This window comes from Castor canadensis, chromosome 7 (assembly GCF_047511655.1).
Source record: "Castor canadensis chromosome 7, mCasCan1.hap1v2, whole genome shotgun sequence".
Taxonomy (NCBI): domain Eukaryota; kingdom Metazoa; phylum Chordata; class Mammalia; order Rodentia; family Castoridae; genus Castor; species Castor canadensis.
In genome coordinates this window covers 35,043,742-35,067,179 of record NC_133392.1, presented here as the reverse complement: position 1 = coordinate 35,067,179, position 23,438 = coordinate 35,043,742, and the positions used below count along the sequence as shown (strand labels likewise).

Sequence of the window (23,438 nt, the reverse complement as noted above, 5' to 3'; positions counted from 1 at the left end):
TTTTGAGCTTGACTGCATTATAGCAACAAGAGAAGACTTCCATGGATCCAATCTTAGTCCTGGGGTTCAGTGTGTTCTGTCTGCTTTTCCTTTCACTATGGAGATGGAGCTCTGGAAGAGAGAAACTTCCTCCTGGCCCCACTCCTCTTCCAATTATTGGAAATATCCTGCAGATAAATTTTAAGCAGATGAGCAAATCCTTAGCCAATGTAAGTATGCCTTATTATTCTCCATAGGCTTGCAAAGGGAAGTAAATTGACTTCTGATTTTAAATAAAATATATTGCCTTAGGCACACTATTATAATAAATGATTGTGAAACTAAATGCTCCCTGTAAGTTTGATGTACCTATTACCTTTTTCAATTTGTCGTAGCAAAAAATTACACAATGAAGTAATGCATTTTCTGCCGAGTGAAATATTTAGCTCCTTGTACAGGAATCAAAACTACAAGGTGACACAAATTGTGAATTCTTCTCTTCTTTGTCTTATGTACATATACATTCAGTAAGTTGTATAACATATTATCTATACATTTTTGCATTTCCATGAAAGCTAAATTTTCTTGAAGAATAAAAGTAAATCTGATGTCAAGTAAACAGTTATATATCTGAAACAGCTTAAGAAATAAAAAGCACATAAAAAGTTAATACCTGATTGTGATCTGAATCTATTTAAATGGTGAAAATATCATGTGTCTGGTGCCCAGAATGCTGCAGGGTAGAAGAAACTATTTTTTCAGGAAATGCTTCATGTTCTGGTGTTGACTCTTCCATGCCAAATCTCTGAGTTTGTAACACCAGTAGAATGCAAACCTGACTGGAGTAAGACATCACTGGTGATGACTTAAAGATACAGGGTTCTTTTGTTCATCTCTGTGCCCCTGAGTCAGGGAAATTATTTACAGATTACACTGAAACACCTATTTGTGTATTTATTTAAAGGTAGTTTTGAGATGATGTAACTCTTTGTGCACCATCCAGTAGTTTATACAGAAAGATCCAAATTAAAGTGTTTTATTCATTAGTCATGGCACCCTGAAAATGAATTGAAAATTCTCTGACCTCAGTTTTTTTCTTTGAGAGACAGGACAAAAAATAGATTCGGACTGTGTTGATGTTAGGTTTACTTGTACTCAGTGTATCAATTTCATTGATCAGTGCATAGCATATGATAGGGCATGCATTTGTGATGGCTGTCACTATCATCATATTTAAATGTAAACTTCACAAATATTTGAAGGTATGTTGGTAAACATAAAAAATACATCTAAAATATCTGTCTGAATAAGGCACAATATATGCACCAAATATGAATTCTTTTAGTAATCTTCACAATTTTCACCTTCTTTCAGTTCTCAAAAGTTTATGGTCCCATATTCACTTTGTATTTGGGAATGAAGCCCATTGTGGTGCTGCATGGATATGAGGCTATAAAGGAAGCCTTAGTTGATTACGGGGAGGAGTTTTCTGGAAGAGGCAAATCAGCAATGTCTGAAAAAATTAACATAGGCCTTGGTAAGTGTGCAAGTATGTGCCAGTGTGTGCTGGGCAATGGTCATGGACATGAGGAGGATGGAAAAGAAAGACTTGAAAATGTGCTCAGGCAGAGCTTGGTCATCTCTGTGGTAGAAAGCCAAAAGCATCTCCTTCCTTGCCTATCATCTCCTTCTTTGTGATCTTCTTCTTTTAGGAATTGTTTTCAGCAATGGAAAATACTGGAAAGAGATGAGGCGCTTCTCTCTCATGACTCTGAGGAATTTTGGGATGGGGAAGAGGAGCATTGAGGACCGTGTTCAAGAGGAAGCATCCTGTCTTGTGGAGGAGTTGAGAAAAACCAATGGTGGGCCATATTTCATATCATGATCTCAATAGACTTCTCTATTCTCTAATGTGGTCCTTGGGTTTATTTCAGAAGTGATTTCATGTTTCAATTTGGGTCTTGGCAGTGAACTCATGGGAAGGACGGATGATTTGAAAGAGAGAGCCAATAGAGTGTTTTAATATCCATGCTGTGCTTGTACAGGCATGACTGCCTCCAGTGTGGGTATAGCATTCTCATAACTTCATATTGTTGCTCAATTTCTTTCTTTTTCTCAAATAAAAAAACTTTTATTTAGGTCTTGACCTTACTTTCTGAAAATTAATGATCCGTTTTCCTTATCATTAATGTGATTCACCTATTACTGATCATCTCACCAGAAAATATGTGGTTATCGTGGCAGTGACTCCAACACACACTTACATGGATGTTTCCAAGTGATATATACTCTCACATAAATCGACAATACTTACATGATTATCTTCAGAAATACATCTCATAGTTTGCCTTAATATATTTAGTTTCCATAAATACAATAGAAATGGTGGTCTGCACTGCTGTATTTGTTTAACTGTATTTTTCTCTCTTTTTTGCTTTTTTTGGCAGCACTCTATCTCAGGGTATTACCACTTGTGCCACTCTGCCAGCCACGTTTAGCTCTATCTTAATACATTTCTCATCAGTTAGTGTTCTCTGTAAACTCATCACACTTATCTTTATTTATTCCTTATTCCCTGACACTTCCAAGGTTGATCTATATGTCTTGGCTTAATAAATTCTGTAAAATAGAGAAACTATAACTTATAAATTAATTCATTTACCAAGATTTCAACAATTAATGGTAACTCTAATCTAGTCTTTCCTAAATGTGTTCTGTCTTTAGATTCAGAATTGCCCATTTGACCTGTTTAGAAATTTATGACAATTATTTCCCTCCCACTGGGAGCTCAAATTCCCTAAGAAGTGTTTGACAAAATGAACCTGATTGTCAGCTTGGATTATTGTTATTATTATTACTTTTTGTTGTTACCTGGAGTTTGAACTCAGGGCCTTACACTTGGGAGGCAAATGCTCTACCTCTTTAGCCACGTCCCCAGCCCTAACAGCTTGAATTCTAAATGACCTACTTTTTAAATTCTTCCTTGCAAATCAATTGAAAAGGATTAGAACCATTATTTCCTGTGAATCTTACACACACACACACACACACACAAGCATACATAACCACCAAAGCTTTTAATTCCATGAATAAAATAAAACTTTTCTATTTTTTCACTCTTTATTGTTTTGCTTAGTGGGGCTACATTTGTAACATTTACACAGGATTTTATAGTGTATCAAATATATCATACTTGAATTCACTTCCTCTACTGGTCTCCTTTATCTCTTCCTCCTCCAGTTCTAAAAGTTTAGCTCCCATAATGGTTAAAAGAAACTGATACACAAGCAGCTGTCTCAACAAATTTTTTATTGTTCAAAACACCTTCATATGTATCCCAAACACTCTCAATTTAAGATAACTTTAGGGTTGGCTGATGTGAATTTGGAGTACTTTGGATAAAAAGTTCATGGACAATTTTATTATAGCAATTTTGTGGTATAAATTACCAACAAAAATGAAAAAAAATTCTTCAATTCTGTCACCTGTAAAGTAATAGATTTTCCCAACTGATGAACCAATAATGTAAATTATTAAGTCATACCATTCTCTCCCTGATTAACTATATATATATTAGTACTGTGGTTTGAACTCAGGGCTTCACACAAGCTAGGTAGGCGATTTACCACTTGAGCAATGCCTCTAGCCCTTGATGGTTTAATACAACAAAATCGCAGTAGCCACAAAATAACTTTGTCTCAAAGAGTTAAATGTAAAGTTTAAATGGAGACAATGGACATTCATATATGTATGAGATTGTGGACATTCAATTCCAAAGAAAGGAAATTCATTTTTGCTTTTGTTTCTATATTTTATGTATCAAAATGGAAAATAGTCAGACTATACTCATTAGTTAACTATGTATGTTTGCCTTATACATGAAATATTTGAAATTAAAAATTCTCCATTTATATTAGTGACAAATGTATTGTACTTATTGTTCTATACATAACTTTTATCTTCCCAAGGATACATTCTGCATTTTTCCCTTGAGACACATAAACTCACCAACGTTACAATTTCTTTCCTCTATTGGAGAACACACTATTCATTCACCTACTCCTTTCATGTAACAAGTTTCTGGTTCTTCCTTTCAGTTTAGAAAAATTTTCTCCCAACACGCAGACAAATGTGATTCTGCTATTAAGACTTATTATTAGGTTAAAATATCTTTCCTTTTCATCCATAATAGCAAACAGCTGGGATTTAAAGTTTGGAAGCGAGAGCACACAAGGGAGGTATGAGGATAGGTAAGACACCTAAAAAACTAGATAGCATTTGTTGCCCTCAACACAGAGAAACTAATGCAGATACTTTAAAGCAACTGAGGCCAATAGGAAAAGGGGACCAGGAACTACAGAAAAGGTTAGATCAAGAAGAATTAACCTAGAAGGTAACACACATGCACAGGAAATCAATGTGAGTCAACTCCCTGTATCGCTATCCTTATCTCAACTAGTAAAAACTCTTGGTCCTTCCTATTATTGCTTATATTCTCTCTTCAACAAAATTAGAGATAAAGGTAAAACAGTTTCTGCTGGGTAGTGAGGGGGTGGGGGAGAGAGGGTGGGTGGGGGGGGTAAGGGAGGGAGTGGGGAAAGGGAGGAGAAATGAACCAAACATTGTATGCACATATGAATAAATAAATAAATAAATAAAGTTTGGAAGTAAGTGCAGTGGATGTCAACTCTTTTACTCTTTTACTTAGCTAGATTATAATGGCCAACTCATATTTAAGGTAAATGTGATGTGTTGTTTGAATGCATGCTGAATATTTTGCTGTCAGGAGAATTTGTATGTAATATAGTGCCTAAAATTCCTAAAGAACCTTACTGTTAATCATGAAAGTGTGTTTTTATGTGAATATTAATGGTATTTAAATTGTTTTATTTTCTTATTCTTCAGGCTCACCCTGTGATCCCACCTTTATCCTGAGCTGTGCTCCCAGCAATGTGATCTGTTCCATTATCTTCCATAATCGCTTTGATTATAAAGATCAGAATTTTCATGTCCTTATGAAAAGATTCAATGAAAACTTCAGGATATTGGGCTCCCCATGGATGCAGGTGTGGCTAAAATCCTGTCTTCCTGACAAATCTTAGGTCTTTTTGATGATGTGCTCAAAATTCTATATGGACTGAGTGGAAAAGTGAATCTTTGGATACCACGTTGCTGGCTAGAGCATTCTTTAGTTATTTACTTTAAATTCAGGAAAAGAAAGGTGCAGATATTTCTTCATGGTTTTCCTCTTAAATATCTAAGTGTTTTTGGTTCCTGTCTAAAGGTGTTCATTCCTCTCAAGGAGTATTCAGGAACTTTTTCCCCAAAGCTTTCATTACCCAGAGAGCTTATCTCTCAATCAACACATAGAGACTTCTTCATCCCAGGAATTTTCAGAGATATTTTAATTTGGGAAGAGGATATCTTCTTCCAGGAAGGACAATGAAATGTTCTAGGGATCACTGAGTAGGGTGAGATGTTTGATCTTCAGTTAGCATTCTAGCAGAGAATATTGCTCAGGTAGGAAAGATTTATAGCGTATGAATCATAAAAAGGCATAATTTTTCTTGTTCTGAATTGGCATATTCTCAACACTTACTAAATAATACTTGTATGATAAGAAAGAAGCCATTTAACTACTCTGGGACACAAATGTGTTTCAAGACATCATTGAGCACTTCCTACTTCCTCATATTCATTCTGTGTTATATCTGAAACTGACTCAGAAATAAAAACAGCAAAGACTACAGCCGGGTATAGTAGCACACATATTAGAATTCTGAATGTAGAGACAGAAAGATCACAATTTCTAGAACAGTGTGTGTTACATAGTGATTTTCAGGACAGCTTGCGCTTCATAACAAGACCATGTCTCAACCCTTCCCCCCCCAAAAAACCATGCATACATACATACAAACAAACAAACAGTAGGGGCAACTTTGTACTGTAGATAAGGTTACTTCAGGTTCCTTAATCTGTGTTGTCATCTACCAAATGTGATTTACATTAATTCACACCATTTTACCATTCAACATTGAAGGGAAGTATAGAAAATGAGTGAATTAATGAAAATATTTTGAAGAATAATGGTCCTGCATGAGTACAGAGAATGTTTTCATCTTTGAAGTTCTTACCAGAATTGTCTCCCACAAACCTTTACATATGCATAGAGAATAACTTTAGACTTGCAGTAAAATTGTACCTCAATAGAGACACCATAATTTATTATGAACTATTCTTTCTGGCCAGTGATTGCTATATGGGGTCATCCATCTTCATTCATTTTTTTGAGTAAGGTATTCTTTTCTGTTGTAGATATGCAATATTTTCCCTGCTATCATTGATTACTTCCCAGGAAGTCATAATAGAGTACTTAAAAATATTTCTGAAATGAGAACTTATGTTTTGGAGAAAGTAAAAGAACACCAAGCATCATTGGACATTAACAATCCTCGGGACTTTATTGATTGTTTCCTGATAAAAATGGAGGAGGTGAGACGTTAACATCAGCTCAGTTATTTTAATATTTGAGTACCTCATTGTTTATTGAATAGTTCTGTACTTTCTAGGGTGGTTTAAAAGGTCAGGACAGTTTTATTTGACAAACACATTGAGTACCTTTTGTGTATATGAATATTTACTAAGCATCGTAGATGAAATAAAATTAAATTTTTCGATAATTAGAATATCTTGAACCTTTCCTTCAGACAAAAATTTCCTTCAGACAAAAAGGCAGTACTTGAAATACACATTTACATTTTTAGCATTTTGAAACTGAGGCAAGAGGACTGTCAGTTTTAGGCCAGTCTGGGTTACATAGTGAAATATTGTCTCAAAAATTAAACAGACAAAACACAAAACACAGAAAATCATTATCATCAACATTATTATAATCATCAATGAGGGAAAAAATCATCAGCTGAGGGAAAAATATGCCCTAATATGGAGATTACTTTATCATTGCACACATTGTATAGGAGAAAGGAAAAGAATGGCTTATTCTAGGAAGACTACTGTATGTGTACTGATTGAAATACAATATTTGTAAACATGAAGAGGAGAGGGAATTTAAGAAGGACTCAGTTGAATACTCAATTGAGTACACAATACTGTGCTTTAAGAAAAATAAGACCATGAAAGTGTGAAGGCTTTAATTCAAATGAATTTTCAGAGACATGGAGTTGTACATATGTGCTCAGGTAACCTGGAAGTATGAACTACGTTGTCATTGTACCATTTATTGAAAGGCTCTTTTTTTCCCATTGACTTTCTTTCACGTTCTTTCCAAAAATCAATTGTAAACATGAGGGTTTGTTTGTAGTCTTTCAATTCTGCTATTTTATCCTATAGTTCTGTTCTTTTGCCAGTAGTACACCATCTTCACAATTCCTTAGTATTTCTTTAAATCAAGTTTTCAAATCAAGATATGTCAGTCTTGCAATTCTCAGTTTTCAAGGTTTTTTAAGCTACTCTATAACCGTAGCATTTTCAAATGAAATTAGAATGAGTTTGCAAATTTCTATAAAGAAGTCAGTGGGGATTTTGACCATGCTTGTGTTAAATTTGAATATCAGTTCAAGGAGTAAAGTCATTTAAAAATTTAAAGTGTAATCCACATGCCATGCAATTAAAATGTGATAGTATTAAGTTGTAATTAATGCATTTACATTTTTCTGCAAGCAGCATCTCTCTATAGTTTAAAAACTAAACATCCTCAAAACTTCCTATATCTATAAATGGTCACTATTTTCCCATCTAAACTTATAGTATCCTCTAATCTGATTTCTTTCTCTGTGGTCTTGCTTATTGTGGATTTATCATATGAAATGATTTATAATGGCATATGTGAGATTTTGGTTTTGGATTCTTCATTTAGCATAATTTTTTAGTGGCTCATCTATATTGTACAATATATACTCCCTTCTTTTTGTGACAGAATAATTTTTCATTTTCCACTCACATGTAACAGAATCAAAACTTTTGGTAAAATTTATCATTGTAGTCATATAGTGATGTACCTTTCTTTCTTTGGATTTTGTACTTATAAATTGATTGCAATCAAATTACTTGTTATTTGTCACAAATATTCACATTTTTCATTTGATCTTGAATCACTTGAGTATGTACTTTTCCATTTATTTTTATTTTCTAATTTGTAGGAGTAGAATTGTTTATATCACTTTCTCATAACTCTATGTAAATTCAGTAGTTATGCCTCTGCTTCAGTTATTAATGTAGTCATTTGTATCTGCTTTTTCTTTAGAGTTCATCCAGCTTATGATTTTTCAGTTTAGTCAATTGTTTCCTCAAACCAGTATTTGGATTCAGTGATTATTTTGTTGTTTTCCTATTTTCCTTTTTATGTATTTTTGCTCTTGTTTGGTGTTTTTTTTTTAGATGAATTCCTAGGATGTAAATTTGTGTCATCAGTGTAAACACTGTTTTCAACTGTAGAATAGATGCTCAGAGTTGGACTTTGCCTCTAAGTACTTTGTTTTGCTATTGATAGTCGTTTGGTATAGCATGTTTTGCTTTTCATTCTCTCAATACTTCCTAGTTTTCCTATTGAGTTTGTCTTTAATCCATTGGGTATTCAAGAGCATTTTACTTGAAGTCCAATTTTATTTTTTGATTTCTAGTTACATTCCATTGTGATAAAAAAGATATATTTTATGATTTTAAATTTTAAATTTTACTGAGGATTTTGTATGTCTTTGATGTATGGTAATATATGATGATATATGGGGAATGTCTGATGTGCTCTTGAAAAGAAGGTATGTTCTATTGTTGGATTAAAAGTTCAGTATGTCTGTTAGATATCTAGTTGTTGAAATCTTCATTACCTGATAAAACTTTTGATTGTATTTGCTATGAATTGTTGAAACTTACATACTGAAATCTCCTACTACTATAGAACTGAGTATTTGTCTCTGTGGTGTCATTGTTTGCTTCATATATTTTGGGCCTCAGTACTTAAAGCATATACATGAACTAAGTTTTACCCTCGGAAGGACCAATCTTTTATCCAATATGAAACATTCTCATTTTCTGCTTTTAACAAATTTTACTTAAAAATTTATTTTCTTTGATACTAAAGGCATCCTAGCTCTCTTAGGCTACCATTTGCAAGATTTCATTTTATCTTCTTTCACATTTGATACGTTGGTGTTTTGGACATAAAGTGAGTTTCTAATAGACAGCAAATCATTTGGGTTTTTTTGCAGTCATAGTTCCTTCTGTATTGGTATTTAAACTTATAATTTTAATCCTTTCTAATAGTTGTTGACTATTAGCCATAGTGATCAACTTTGCTCTGTCTAATTCATTTCTTCTACATGGCATATATCATTTGTCTTCTTCCTTTCTGCTAATATTGACTCATTTTTTGTTTGATTAGTTATTTTCTACTTTTTAGTTAAATCTTTTTTTCCTCTGTGTGTTTTAAGTTATTTTCTTATTGTCATCATGGGTATTACTGTCAATACCCTAAGTTTATAGCATCCTACTTTGAATTTATACTGAGTTAGCTTCAAATTGCCGACATATACCATTCTCATTTTTCCCAAGCAATGCCATACCATGCTGTGTCTTAAAAAAATGTATATTTTAACTGTTTTATGCATTAAAAAACCATGTTAGAAATTTAAAAGATGTGACATACAAAAAGTAAAGTAATATTACCTTTCATATTTACTTTATAGGTATTGATGACTATGAACTTATGACTTTCATTTATTGTTTAGTATCTTGGTTTCAGCCTGGGAGTTCAGTTCTTTAGAGTTTGTTTCAGGAAAGAACAATTTCAGAGTCAGTACCTAGGTATTTTTTAAAGAATTACCTTTGAATGCATTAATTTATTATTTATTATGGAATGATTTGGGAGTACATAGGTGATATTTAGTTGACCATGTAACTAATCAGTATTTCATATCTATATGATTTCTGGAGTCCCTGAGTTCTGAAGAAAAACTAGCTCTTGCTCTTAATGAGAATCCACTGTATGTGAAATGTCACATGCCTCTTGCTGCTTTGATCCATCCTTTTTGTCTTTAGTTTTTAACAATTTCATTAAGACATACTTTGATATGAGTCAGGTCTATTTTTTTCGTTTCTCACTGTGTTGAGATTACTATGTGTGTAGATTAATAACTTTCCAAAATATTGAAAGTTTTCTGTTATTATTTCTTCAAATATTTTAAGCATCTTATTTCTCCCTTCTTTTCTGGTATTACCTTAATGTGCAGTTTTTTGCACTTTGTGGAACTTCATAGGTCTCTAAGGTTGTATTCATTTTTCCTCGTTCCCTTTCCTTTTGGTTGTTCTTCATGCCTGCTGTCTATTTCTTCAGCTTGCTGAAGTCCACCACTGCCACCTCTGGTGAATTACCTTCTTTTACCTATTCTACTTTTACCTTCAGAAATTCTATTTTTTCCCCTTTTCAAATTTCTTTTTCATTGTTGACATTGAAGATTTTGGATATATTGTTCTCTTGATTTTTAGTTGTTTTTATGTGACTTCTTTCAGCTCTTTTAGTCTATGTGAGAAATTAAATAATAATTTTATTTAGTTAAACCAATATGTGTGTTTGTTTATAGTTGATCACTGTCAAATCCACTTTTTAGCTGTTAATGCACTATATACATTTTTTCTTTGTTCACTGTGCAATTTTTTGTAGAGAACTGGGCTTTTAACATTCTGTAGTATTAACTCTGAAATCAGATTTTTGTTACTTTTCCAGAAATTACTGCTGTTGCTTGAAGGTTGCATTGATCCATTCACTTAGTGACTTTTTCAAATAATTTTTGCAAATACTAAACTTATCATTTGTGCTCACTTGAATCTCTCCTCTGTTATATCAAAAGGAGGCTAATGAGACTGAAAGAACTTTCCCTAATTCCCTGAGTCCAATAAGTAAAGACAAAAGTGATGTCTTTATGTTGCTGTAAGATCCTCACCTAATGCTACTGGTAAAATCACTTCATTCCATAAGAACTGAGACAATGATCATCTTGGTCTTGTGCTAGCTCATCAGTAATCAAGACACATAACTTGATTCTTAAAGGAGAGGTCTCTGTTTTCAGTCTATGACCAGAAAGCTACACAACAACACATTTCACTAACCCCAAAACTACCTGTGCCAGAACTGGGTTATGGAGAATGCTAGATTCTACATGAGATGTTAAAATTTTGCTGAAACTTTCTTCATCAGGTACTCTCTAGAATGCTCTAAGCGTCTGTAGATTCCAGCACACCAAAAATTATTTCCTCAGATTTTTCAAGTCAATGGTTAATTTAGTTGGTGGAATCATGCCTGCATTTCCAGATCTACCATTTTTTTCATATCTAGGATTACCACCACTATGAGTGTTTTAATTTGAGGCATGAAATGCATTTTCATTCATATGTTTAATTTCTTTCAATGATGTTTTATGTAGCCTAGTTTAATTAAAATAGTCTGTGTGCCTAAAATGACTAATTCTATAAATTCACATCAAAATTTGGAAGAATTAATGTTGCTTTAGGAATATTATTTGCTTTATAATAACTTGACTTAAGAACAACTTTAACTTGATAACCATAGGAAATTACTTGAAACTGATATTACTAGTTGAAAGGACTGGCTTTGTCTTTCAAGTACACATATTGAAACCATGTAGTTTAATGGTGTGATTGCATATATTGTATATACTAATGGTAAATTGGAAATTGTAAAGTAACTTTTAATTGAATTCTAACTCATGGACTTATAGAAAATAATATCTTTTCTATATTAATAATCCCTTGTACTCAGTATTTAAACTGTTACCTTGTGATTTTCTCAGTCATAGACCTTAACCTGGGTATCTGCACTATTCATACTCTCCTTTATCCCATGTAGGTAACTGATACATTGACACCCTTAGTCTCTCCTTACTTTGAGCATATTTATTCACTCCTCCATGCATTCATATGTGACTATGTCTATAGGCTTCCACCTGAGATACAGAAGTTCAGAGAAAGTTTGTTTTGATGAATCCACTCTCTTTACTTGGGATTCCTTCTAGGTTAATGTCATAACATTTTTATGCCTTTTCAACATTTACTGAGTCTGTATGAACTATTAGTTCCATGTAAATTTGTGAAAGAAGACTGTTGCAAACTCCTGAGAATGGCTTTTAAAATGTAGCATTTTATCGCCTTCATTTTTCTACTTTTTTCTTAATAAAATTATTTTTATTGACATAAGAGAGATTATCTAGTTATCAAAGATGTAAACAAAGAGTGCATTTGTTTCAAATATGAAGAAAATCAAGTTGAAATAGTATAGGGATAATATGAGAGTCTGGACACGTACGAGTGTCAGGTATCTTCTTTCTTCATCATGTTTACAGTTGAAACCTTCATTTTCATATATACCATTCATTTTAGTCATATACCAAGATGATGTTTACCTTACCTCCTTATAAGTGGAAGAAAATAGAAAAGAAAGGGTAGAATTTCCTTGGTTGTATCTTTTGGGAAAGTAAATTTGAGCACAGCTCGATGAGGTCTGAGTAATTTTTTATTGTAATTTTTGATTTACTGTAACTAAAAATGTTGGTAAATAATTTGACAGATAATATTATCAAATCATTCCTAGGAAAAGCACAATCAAGAGTCTGTATTTACTTTGGAAAGTTTGTTAGTCACTGTCTCTGATTTGTTTGCGGCTGGAACAGAGACCACAGGCACAACACTGAGATATGCTCTATTGCTCCTAATGAAGCATCCAGATGTCACAGGTATGACCACAGATAATGAGCAAAGTGAATTTCAGGAAGACATTTTAGTGGCATCATCATGATTTTCTTAGAAAATTCTCACTATTTAGCTTTCTGTGCCAAAAAATAAAGTCACAAGGGTGACTGAAAGAAGGGAAGGCAGCATGGCACTGAAGAGCAATAACTCTCTGGTGTAATGTCTTGATTTCATAGGGTATAGTTTTTTGGCAGGCACAATTAACATGACTTGGCAAAAGATTGCATACTGACTGTATTGCAAAAAACCCATTTTATTCAGCACTTAAATTTCTGCAGTTACATTTCCGTATGCAAGTAATGATATTCCATGGAAACTCTCCTTACTGTAGCATTAGTAAGAAATCTAGTACTAAGTGAGGTTGTCAGATAAAATTTCCACTGTGGGAAATATTCTAAAAACTTAAATTCATTAGAAAACATTTCCATTATAGGGAGAATAAGTTTCTGAAGAAATTTATGTATTACTTCAGAAGTCTTTATCCATAAAACAACTGTTCAACAATGCAGACATTTTTATCTGGGGCAACAATAGTTTTATCTTTTTCAAACATCACAATATAAATTGACTATTAAAGAGGTGCATTTGATCAGCACATGTAAAACACATTTTTTTTTGTGCTAGGATTCCACTGAAATGAGGATTGCATAATTACAAACTGCAATTAGTGATTCAGTTTAGGAAGAGAGAAGAGTAAACACCTAAAAGCTGTTTCAGAAGATTTCTGAAAAACAGGGTAGTCTGAAGGGTGAAAATTAATTGAGCAGCAAAGATGATACTGTAAAATAAATATAAGACGAATGAACTCATGAAAAAAGAAAAGCAAGTTTCCTCCCTATGTGTTTGGAAATAATTTGTGTCAAAAATAGTATCAAATATGCTTGCAAAAGAAGACTTGCCATGCATGGATTCCCTCAACATCACCATTCACTATGTGAATGATTTTGTACACGTAGGAAAGAGAAACACAATCTCCAGAGAAAAAGCCTGAGAAGCCCAGTGTTCAGGAATGTGAACAGTGACAGAAAACAAAGAAAAAAAGTGATGTTTAGGGCTTAAAGGGAAAATTTGACAAAGAGTCAATGGTGTTAATGCAAACATTCTGAGCTCTGTACTCCATAAGTCTTCATGAAATTCAGGAGCCAGCTATGTCCTCCATAGATTGAAGAACTGTAGAGGAAAGGCCACCATCTTTTGCCTTCTTAATAGAAAATTCTCTCCAAGTTTCCAGAAGAGCAAATGTAGTAAAAATATCCACCAAAAGAACAGGGCCTGGAATTTCACATCAAAAGGATGAAGAGAATATCATAAAATTTTTCAGAGAACTATGCCATATGATATAAGAAGGATTATGATTTAGAATAGCACCCAAACTCTCAAGAAACCAGTATCTTGCTATCACTAGAAAAGGGTATATATAGTCTTGAACATTTTCCAAAAACATTATGTCCTTTTTTCCCTTTCTCAGAAACATAGTGTAGAATGTGCTGTGTCTACGTGTCTAAATCCAGTCAGCAGAAATCATGGGCTCCAGGAGTCAGCAGAGTTCATGGAGGAGGACAAGTGTATCAGGGAGGCTGTTGGGCACCAGGCCTAAAAAACATCCTCTTAAGAATGGACCAGGTAGATGATGCAGGTGTGAGAGTAGAATCAGGAACACAAGAGAAGCAATCCAGAGTCTGATGCTTACAAATACATGGGAAATTTATTCCCAGGAGTTTCAAAAATCTGCCTGATATTTTGCAAATAAGCATTATGATCTGACAGAGATAAACAGTGTGAAGTCCAAAAAATAACAACATTTACACCTCATCATATTTATTCATAGCCATGTAAACAATGGATGTTGATATAATCAAAAATTATTCCATAATACATTCTATAAATGTAGAGAGGAAAACATATGTGTGTTTCTCTATTTCATGTGTACATCTGTCTATGTATGTGTATTCATCTATTGTGCATTGGAATAGAGATGAAAATTCTCTTTTCATTATACCAAGACATCATTAAAATTTGTACAAATGTGGATAAACAGGAAATAGTTGTTATTTAGAATCATAAATATAAATTTCACAGTATGCTGATAAACTATTCAGTGGGTATGTTTGGAATGTGGATATTATGTGCTTATCATTGCACATCACTCACACATAATACACACAGAGTACACATGTATATATATAAAATTTTAAATTTTAATTTCATTATTTTATATAATTTTATATATATAAAATTATAGGCTACATTGATTACATTAATCATTTTAATATGCATTTAAGATTTGATTATAATTCAAATCTTGTAATTCTGTATTTTACTGGCTTAATTATGTTTAGTTTATTTGAAATAATTACCTCTATATATAGGTATCATGTATGCCTATTTATAATTATGTGGTGATGTATCATAATTCCTAGTTTGTAGGAGAGTATTATGTACATATATTGTATTGATTCTGTTTATGTGTCCACATATATTTCTAGCCATATGATTTATGAATGTGTAATGCTGTGGGTGTATATCCTTCATGTTACAGGTGGCACTGAATTGCTGTGACAAATGCATAGTGGATTTTTACTCCATCATTTCATGCTTGTGTCTTACCAGCTAAACTGCAGGAAGAGATTGACCGTGTGATTGGCAGACACCGGATGCCCTGCATGCAGGACAGAAGCAACATGCCCTACATGGATGCTGTGTTACATGAAACCCAGAGATATATTGACCTTGTCCCTGCTGGTGTGCGACGTTCTGTAACCCGTGACATTAAATTCAGAAATTATCTCATTCCCAAGGTAAACTTTCTTTTGTGATACACCACAGTGATGTCCTATTTCCCCAATCCACAATATGGCTCCAATTTCCTACCAACACAAGTACAAAAATCTTACATATGGCTGTTTGATGGTTTTGTGCTCTTTTTGGTTTGGGGCTATGAATATTTATGACAAGTTTGGTATCTGGTAGTTTAACTTAAATTTTCTTCTTTCTTTTTAATAGTATTCTGGCTACTATTAGATGCATTTACTAATGAATATTAAAATTTCAGATTGTCAATTTCTCAAACGGTAATTCTAGGATATTTATCAGAGTGACAGTAAATCTCTAGGTAAATTTGGAAAGAATTGGTATTTTGACCCATTGATTCATTTAGTTCCTGGAAATGCTTTTGTTCCTGGAAATGTTTTTGTTCCATATCACTTAGGCTTTCTTTTATTTTTTCAATACTATTTTGGTTGTAGTTCAGTGAATGATAAACTTTTCTGAATTTTTTTTCTAGCCGTGTTCCTCACTTTCATCACTTTAACAAATTTTTTGAGATAATCATCTTAAAGGAGGAAGGATATCTTTTAACCCACAATTTCAGAGATTTCAGTCATTGGTTGTTTGGTTCTGTTGCTTCTGAACCTTTGCATAGTGAGGCAAGACATCATGGCAGGGAGGATGTGGTAAATAAAAGTGACTCACCTTATGGCAGAGAGGAAGACGTGAGAGGCTGAGGATAGGTCTAGAAGAAATACACACTTCAAAGGCATGGCTACGGTGATACACTTCCCCCTACAGGCCTCATGTCCTAGTTTCCCAAGTTCGCATATTCCATTAAATTGCGACTCAGCCAATGGATCAAAACACTGATTTGGTCAGAGACCTCATGATCTAATAATTCCCCACATGCCTCCCCTGTGAACATTGAATCGGAGACCAAACTTTCAACCCATGAGCCTTCTGAGGATAATTTATAGTCAAGCAACAACAATGGATAACAACCATTTTTATTGCTATAATTTTATAATATATTTTCTATTTCTTTGTAACTGAAAATTGAAGCATACTTCATTTTATCATTTGTATAAGTTCCAGTGTAGTACCTTAAAGAGAGCCAAGCCTGAGCGTTATTCATTCTCCTCTTTCTTTTGTGGTGCTGGTCAGGCAGACACTGCGTATTATAAGACCACACAAAAAATCTGATCCCTCAACCACTCATTCAAGTATTCATTCCCTAAACTGATGATTGTGGACTGAACAGCTGTTCCTGACCTGAAATATTACAAAATAAAATTTATAATTTTATCATCTCTTTTGTTTTTTAAAATTAGTTAATCTATAATAAAGATCTCAATGATCTAAAATTAAAACAAACTACATGGCAATGGTAAACAATTAATAATGGTATACTGGTTATTACATTTGTTATCATACCATCAAAATATAATGTTACCACATCAAAAATCAAAGTACAGAAAACCTATGAACATATACTCTCCATATTTTCTATGCAAAGAATTCCACTTGAAAATATAAATAATATATGTGCTATGTTTACACTGAAGTGATGGATTAGATAGGTAGATGGGAACAGACATCAGTTTCCAAGCTGATAATAAGGAGAAAAAATTCAGAAGATTTTTCAAAACCTCACATTATCAGCGCTTAAGATGCTGTTGGAGTGCACATTAACACGATCATTGATGCTGGCCTCAAAATCATCTTTTGATACACGATCTACAGTAAATGTCACTGCTCTCTGGGCTTGATTTTCCTCATATACACAAGAAGATAAAAGTAAGTTATTGCCATTTTAACATTCAGTACCATTTATTCTTTAAAACTTGATTAATCTCTGTTTTTTGTTTTCAGGGAACAACAATATTTCCATCACTCTCATCTGTGCTAAATGATAACAAAGAATTCCCCAACCCAGAGAAGTTTGACCCTGGACACTTTCTAGATGACAGCGGAAACTTTAAGAAAAGTGACTACTTCATGGCTTTCTCATCAGGTAATAAGAATTACACATGTGTTCTTCAGGGAACAGAACACCTTTTGGGGTATCAGTTCTAATATATACGGCGCCACACAGGTGCTGGTAGCGTAGCTGTTTGTACATGATCAGAAGCGCTACCACTCTCAAATTCCAACACTTTCTCTGTCCATGATACATCCTTATTTTGAGTTCTGGTTAAAGGGGCTTTAGGATCTTGACCCAGTTTTTCCAAATTGAAAGGATTAGAGTATAGATTGACTGAATTCTTCATTTGCATTCATCAGTGAAATACTAGAGCACTCCATGTAGAAGTTAAAATTCATTTAGACTCTCCACACCCACTATGAGTAAGACATTTAACTCCACAGCATAATCAAGTTTCTTCTATGTGGTGTTGCTAAATCCTCAGGCTCAGCTATGATGATACAAAATTCCACAGGCAGTAAATGGATCCCCAAACCCCTCATAGCCACAACAGAAAGTGATGAATAGACACTCTATTGTCATGGTATAGGACTGGCACTGAGAGAGAAGGAAGCTTATATTGTGGTAGGAGAGGTTTAGGGTAGAAGGTGCAGGTTTTGGGCTCACTCATAACTTACTATCAGAGGTAGTAATTAATGTTACATGGCATAATATAATTGACTTTGATGATTAGAAGAGGACAGAAAATGGAAGAAAAAATGCAGAATATTTTTAAACAGATTATTAATTCATTGTAAAAGGACATACATCGAAGTCATGGGTTTAGATTCTCTGCCATATAATCAGGGGGTCATAAAAATATTGGGAATGGGGAAAGATATATTGTAATGACAACAGAGTACTCTGCTCTTCTTCCAGTCATGATCAAGGTTCTGGAATATTGGATCTCCATAATTTCATAATTCAATGTGTGTGTGCTGACTCTGGCCCTAGAATCTTTTTCTTCATTGCTGTGAAATTAAGGTCCAGTTTGTTCTCTTCAATTTAAATAGCTGTATGACAAAGCCAGAGGTCTGCTCATATTTTTACCACAACAGAATATAAATAAATAAGTAGTAAAACTAGATTCCAGATGATTCATGCTTTAGTATAAGCACATATGTAATTTTGAGGGAATCAATACTGGACAAGTTTGTATTTCTTGTGGGGATAACAAAGAAATTTGGTCTACAACCTAATAGTAGTGATGGAGGGCTTCTTAGCTAAAAAACGTAACATGGTATAAAAACACGAACAGTCATAGTATATTGGATATCGATCAAAAGATTGTAGAGCTAGAATTGAGAATACAGGATGTGAACAGTAGAAGCAAAGATCATGGACATCAGACAGGAATACAAAGCAGTAATGTTAGTAGTTTATAAGAAGAATATAGAGGGAACTCGAAAATGTCAAGAGAACAATTATAATTCAGGAATACTTAGTGAAGCATATGACACGGAAGTGGTAATATATGTTTTAAATAAAATATTTATTAAGATCAGATGTGGAGACCAAATCTGTCCATCTTTTTTCCCTTTGTCTACCCAATCAAACATCAACCCATTTATTTATCCATCCATCCACTGAATCATCTATAAATATTATTAGGTATTTTCTTTGTGACAGTTGCAAGAGTCACAAACAAAAAAGAGTGCTTGTCAGAGTCACACACAAGCAGTGACAATCTTCTTTGTGTTTTATATTCAGGAAAACGGATTTGTGTGGGAGAAGGACTGGCCCGCATGGAACTGTTTTTATTCCTGACCACAATTTTACAGCACTTTGACCTGAAATCTGCAGTTGACCCAAAGGATATTGATACCTCCCCAGTTGCTAACGGATTCACTTCATTGCCTCACAAGTACCAGATGTGCTTCATTCCTGTCTGAAGAGGAGCAGAGTGTCTGCTGCTGTGCTGTATTCTGCAATCCCTTCTTCTGGGGGCATCGTCCACTTCCTTCTCCCTTCAGGATTCCCTTCTCTGATATCCCTTACATTTTTCCATTCCCTCAAGGTACAGAGAGTGCCTTACGCCCTTTATGGAGAGTTACCTGAGTTACTGAATAAGTATATCTGCTATTCCTAATTCTGATCTACATATTTTGACCATCCGGATTGTTGGTACTTCTCTAATACTGAATTGTTAATATGTGATCACTGTAAAATGGCAGAAGAATTGTCTTGAATTTTTGAAATCATGTCCTGAGTAAAAAGAGTTATTAATTTGGGACAGTTCTCAAACATTCTTTCTTTTGAGCATAATACAGATAAAGAAAAAGAAAACAGACACCCAGGAGAGTATTTTCTTTTCATTATGTTAAGCACAGAGAACTAATGCAGAAGATGTTAAGAAAACTTCTTGGATGAATATCATACAAAATTGCAAGAGTTATGGATTTGAAAGAAAGAAACTATACAAGGGAACGTCCAATCTGGATTGAAGTATTACAAGTTCAGCCATGGACAGTAGTGAACATTAAGTGTTAGAACACATATTTCTGCTTGGTATTACCGTGAAAATAAAATAAATATGGAAAATATAATTTTTGCTTCATGTTTCCATTTTTGAGTCAAGTAGAAATTTATGCTTTCATATCACTATTCACATGTCCTAGTGTCATTCTCTCCAAACATGAAAAGAGCCCCTGGAAAGCCTCACCAAGATCTTTAATTTTCCTACTTTGCACCACAAAGTTTTAATCTCAATAAAACTCTGGTAAAAATTTGATTCTATTTCCATAAAGTCAGTAGCCACATTTTATCTTGACAAACTACACCAAGGAAAATCTAATGCATTTCTAATTCCAATCATTCTCCATTCCTTCTGTATTGGAGTATTAGAAATGAGAAGTTACATTTCACAGTCTAACTATATTAAATACATGTAGTTTAAAAACTAAACTTCAATAAAGCTGGTAGCATTATGAGGACATTGTATCACTGATAAAAACCCTGAAATTCTCAGTGTAAACTGAACAAAATATTTGCAGTACTCATGTACTGTGTTCTTTTACTGGAATATTTAACAAAAAATGTTATTTCCTCCTAAATTGATATGCTGGCTTAATGCAATTCTTTTGAAGACAAAAAAATCCATCATGATCCTTAAAATACATACAGACAAGTCAATTCAAAAATGTATATGGAAATTCAAAGGAACAAATATATTTAAGATATTTTGGTCTTTGCTCAACTCCAGCCAGCAGTTAGAGGTCTAAAGAAACTGCAAGGTGCATATAAATGCAATCAATCATGTTTTGAAGACTGGATAATATCAAAAGGAGAATTTTCAGACCTTACATAACCTAGCTGTTCAAGTTAACATACTGTCATTTTAAATTTTGTAATAAAACTTTTTAATGTGAAAAACAAACAAACAAACAAACAAAAAGATATTTTGGAAATGTAGGAATTAGATATCTATCTGATGTCAGGTCTCACATAATCAAGAAAGTGGTATTACAGAACAGTTTCTGCCTGGAAGGGAGGGGGTGGGGGGAGAGAGAGGGAGGAGGGGAAGGAAGGGGGTGGGGGTAGGAGGGAGAAATGGCCCAAACATTGTATGCACATATGAATAAATGAAAAAAAAACAAATGATCAAAAATAGAAAAGAATAGACAACTCAAAGGTAGACCACACAAATATGACAAACTGATTTTTCAGAAATCAGAAATCAAACTTGTGGTAGACTGAATAATGGCTCCTCAAGGATGTTCACACTTTGGGTCCAAGTGCCTATAATTATGTCATCTTGCTTGGCAAAAATGACTTGGCAGCTATAATGAACAATCTTGAGATGGAACGGTTTTCTGCTTTGTACAAGTAGGTCCAACATAAATCACAAAGGTCTTTAGAAGAGGGAATCGGTACACTCAGAGTGCTAAGAGAAGTTAAGGAAATGAAGAAGCAGGGAAGAGAAGAGAATGCAAAGGTGGAAGCAGAAATTGGAGTGATTTTGTGATAATTCAATGAATGTAGGTCATTTTCTGATTGTATGACCTTACACAAGTTACTTAACACTCTAGGTATCACTGTTTGCATTTTTATAAAGGTGATGATGATAACTATGTGGTAAGTCTTACATTAGAGCTATAGTTCCTGACATAGTAAGTGCTCAGTGTTAAAATGTCTTTGGACCTCTCTTCCTCCCAAGTACAGCCCTTTTGCCTTGAAGTACATCTTCGCTGAGACCTTCCCTATGATGAGTACTCTGGCAGAACCTAACTTCTTTCCCAGAATATCCTTATGAATATTATCCCATTGTCCTCTGACATGGTATTCTGTTTTACTGTTTCTATTATATGTAAAAATGTGGGATGCCTTAGGAATTTATGTCTCATCTTTGCTCAGGTGCCATGCTAATCACTGTATCATTCCAATTTCTGTAAATGTGTGAAGACTGCAACTGTTTTCATTTAGCTAAAATATAAAACACTAGAAGCTACAAAATGGGAGACCATATTTGTAAATCACATTTGTGTAACAGAACTATTATAAAGTGTATATTTATAAATCACTCAAATTTTGACATAAGATATGAATAGGCATTTCATCAAAGAAGGTATACATATTTAGCAAGTAGGCATGTGAAAATATCATTCACCTCAGGAAATTTCAAATTAAATTCATAATGAGATACCACATTACACCTGAGATTGGTTAATAGCAATGACTACAAAGACAAAAGTTATACTTTGCTAGTGGCAATGTAAAATGGTACAGTGACTTTCTTAGTACCTTCCTTGTAGCAAAAATACCTTAGACTATAATTTATAAGGAGATAAATCTCAATATTTACAGTTCTTTATGCTGGGAGTCCAACCTCAGACCTCAGTCAGTAACAGATTCTGTGTCTGTCAGGAGCCAGGTCTCTGTTTTGAAGATGTTGCCAAGTTTCTTTGTCCTGTCATGGAAAAGAGGGTGAAAGAACTTCTTTATACCTTTTCTGGAAACATATAAATTACATTTATGCAAATTCTGCCAATAAATTTAATCAAATCTGAAAGTTTCCACCAATTAATGCTTTCACATTGGTGATTATATTTTAATATATGAATTTTTGGAAAACATTCAGACAAAAACAGTAAGTCTGCTAAAGTGGATTGAGAGTTTCATGAAAAATTAAACAAGCAGCTCCCATGCCTTCACAGTAGCAAGAAAATTGCAGGGAGTTAATCTCCCAGAAATGAGAATTTATATCCAGAAACCCTGCATATGAGTGTTCACAGCAGGTTTATTTGCCATAGCCAAAAACTGTGAAACAACCTAGATGTTCTATAATGGGTATGGAGTTAAACACACTGTGGTACAGAGAAGCTTTAGAATACTACTCAATAATGAAATGAATGAACACTGATATAGGCAACAACTTTGTTAATTCACAAAGAATTGTGACAAACGGAAATAATAATATCCCAGTAAGTTAGGCCCTATATGATTTCATTCACATATCATTCTTATTGGAAGAATCATAGATATGGAAAACAGGTTAGTATTTTGTGATTGTTAAAAATAGTGGGGAGTAGGGCTGAACGAAGTGAAGTCTTTATGGCATAAAGGGGAATGATGGAGGACCCTTCCTCTGATGAATCATGTTGCATCTTCATGGTATCAATTTCAATATCTTGGTGTGTTACTTTTCTACACGTTTGAAAGGTACAGCTTTGGAATAAACTGGGTAAAGTGTGCAATAGACTATCTATGTATAAGTTCTGATAGCTGAACATGAATATACAATTATCACAAAATAAAATGTTTAATTAAGAAGAGAAAGTAAAAAAGTATGGATTTTTCTTAATGGATTGGACATATAATTAGAAGTAGTACTTTTAAGATTATAGTAAATGTTACATCCGTTTACTGCATACTTTTATTTTATTTTCCAATATGGTTTTCTTTAGAATAATAAATATATGCCAAACACAGGAATGGATACTAACTTACCTTG

General features: G+C 33.7%; 1 protein-coding gene and 1 pseudogene across 1 annotated transcript; one reads left to right on the top strand and one right to left on the bottom strand.

The window, feature by feature from the left end:
* Positions 1–20,034, top strand: LOC109674576 (cytochrome P450 2C18-like). Its single transcript, XM_020151513.2, has 9 exons — positions 1–209; positions 1,354–1,516; positions 1,692–1,841; positions 4,885–5,045; positions 6,295–6,471; positions 12,599–12,740; positions 15,367–15,554; positions 17,398–17,539; positions 19,199–20,034. Exons 1-9 carry the CDS (start codon positions 42–44, stop codon positions 19,378–19,380), a joined length of 1,473 nt encoding a protein of 490 aa, XP_020007102.1. The 5' UTR covers positions 1–41; the 3' UTR covers positions 19,381–20,034.
* Positions 20,035–21,796: 1,762 nt separating this feature from the next.
* Positions 21,797–21,897, bottom strand: LOC141425238 (U6 spliceosomal RNA; annotated as a pseudogene).
* Between the last annotated feature and the right edge of the window lie 1,541 nt (positions 21,898–23,438).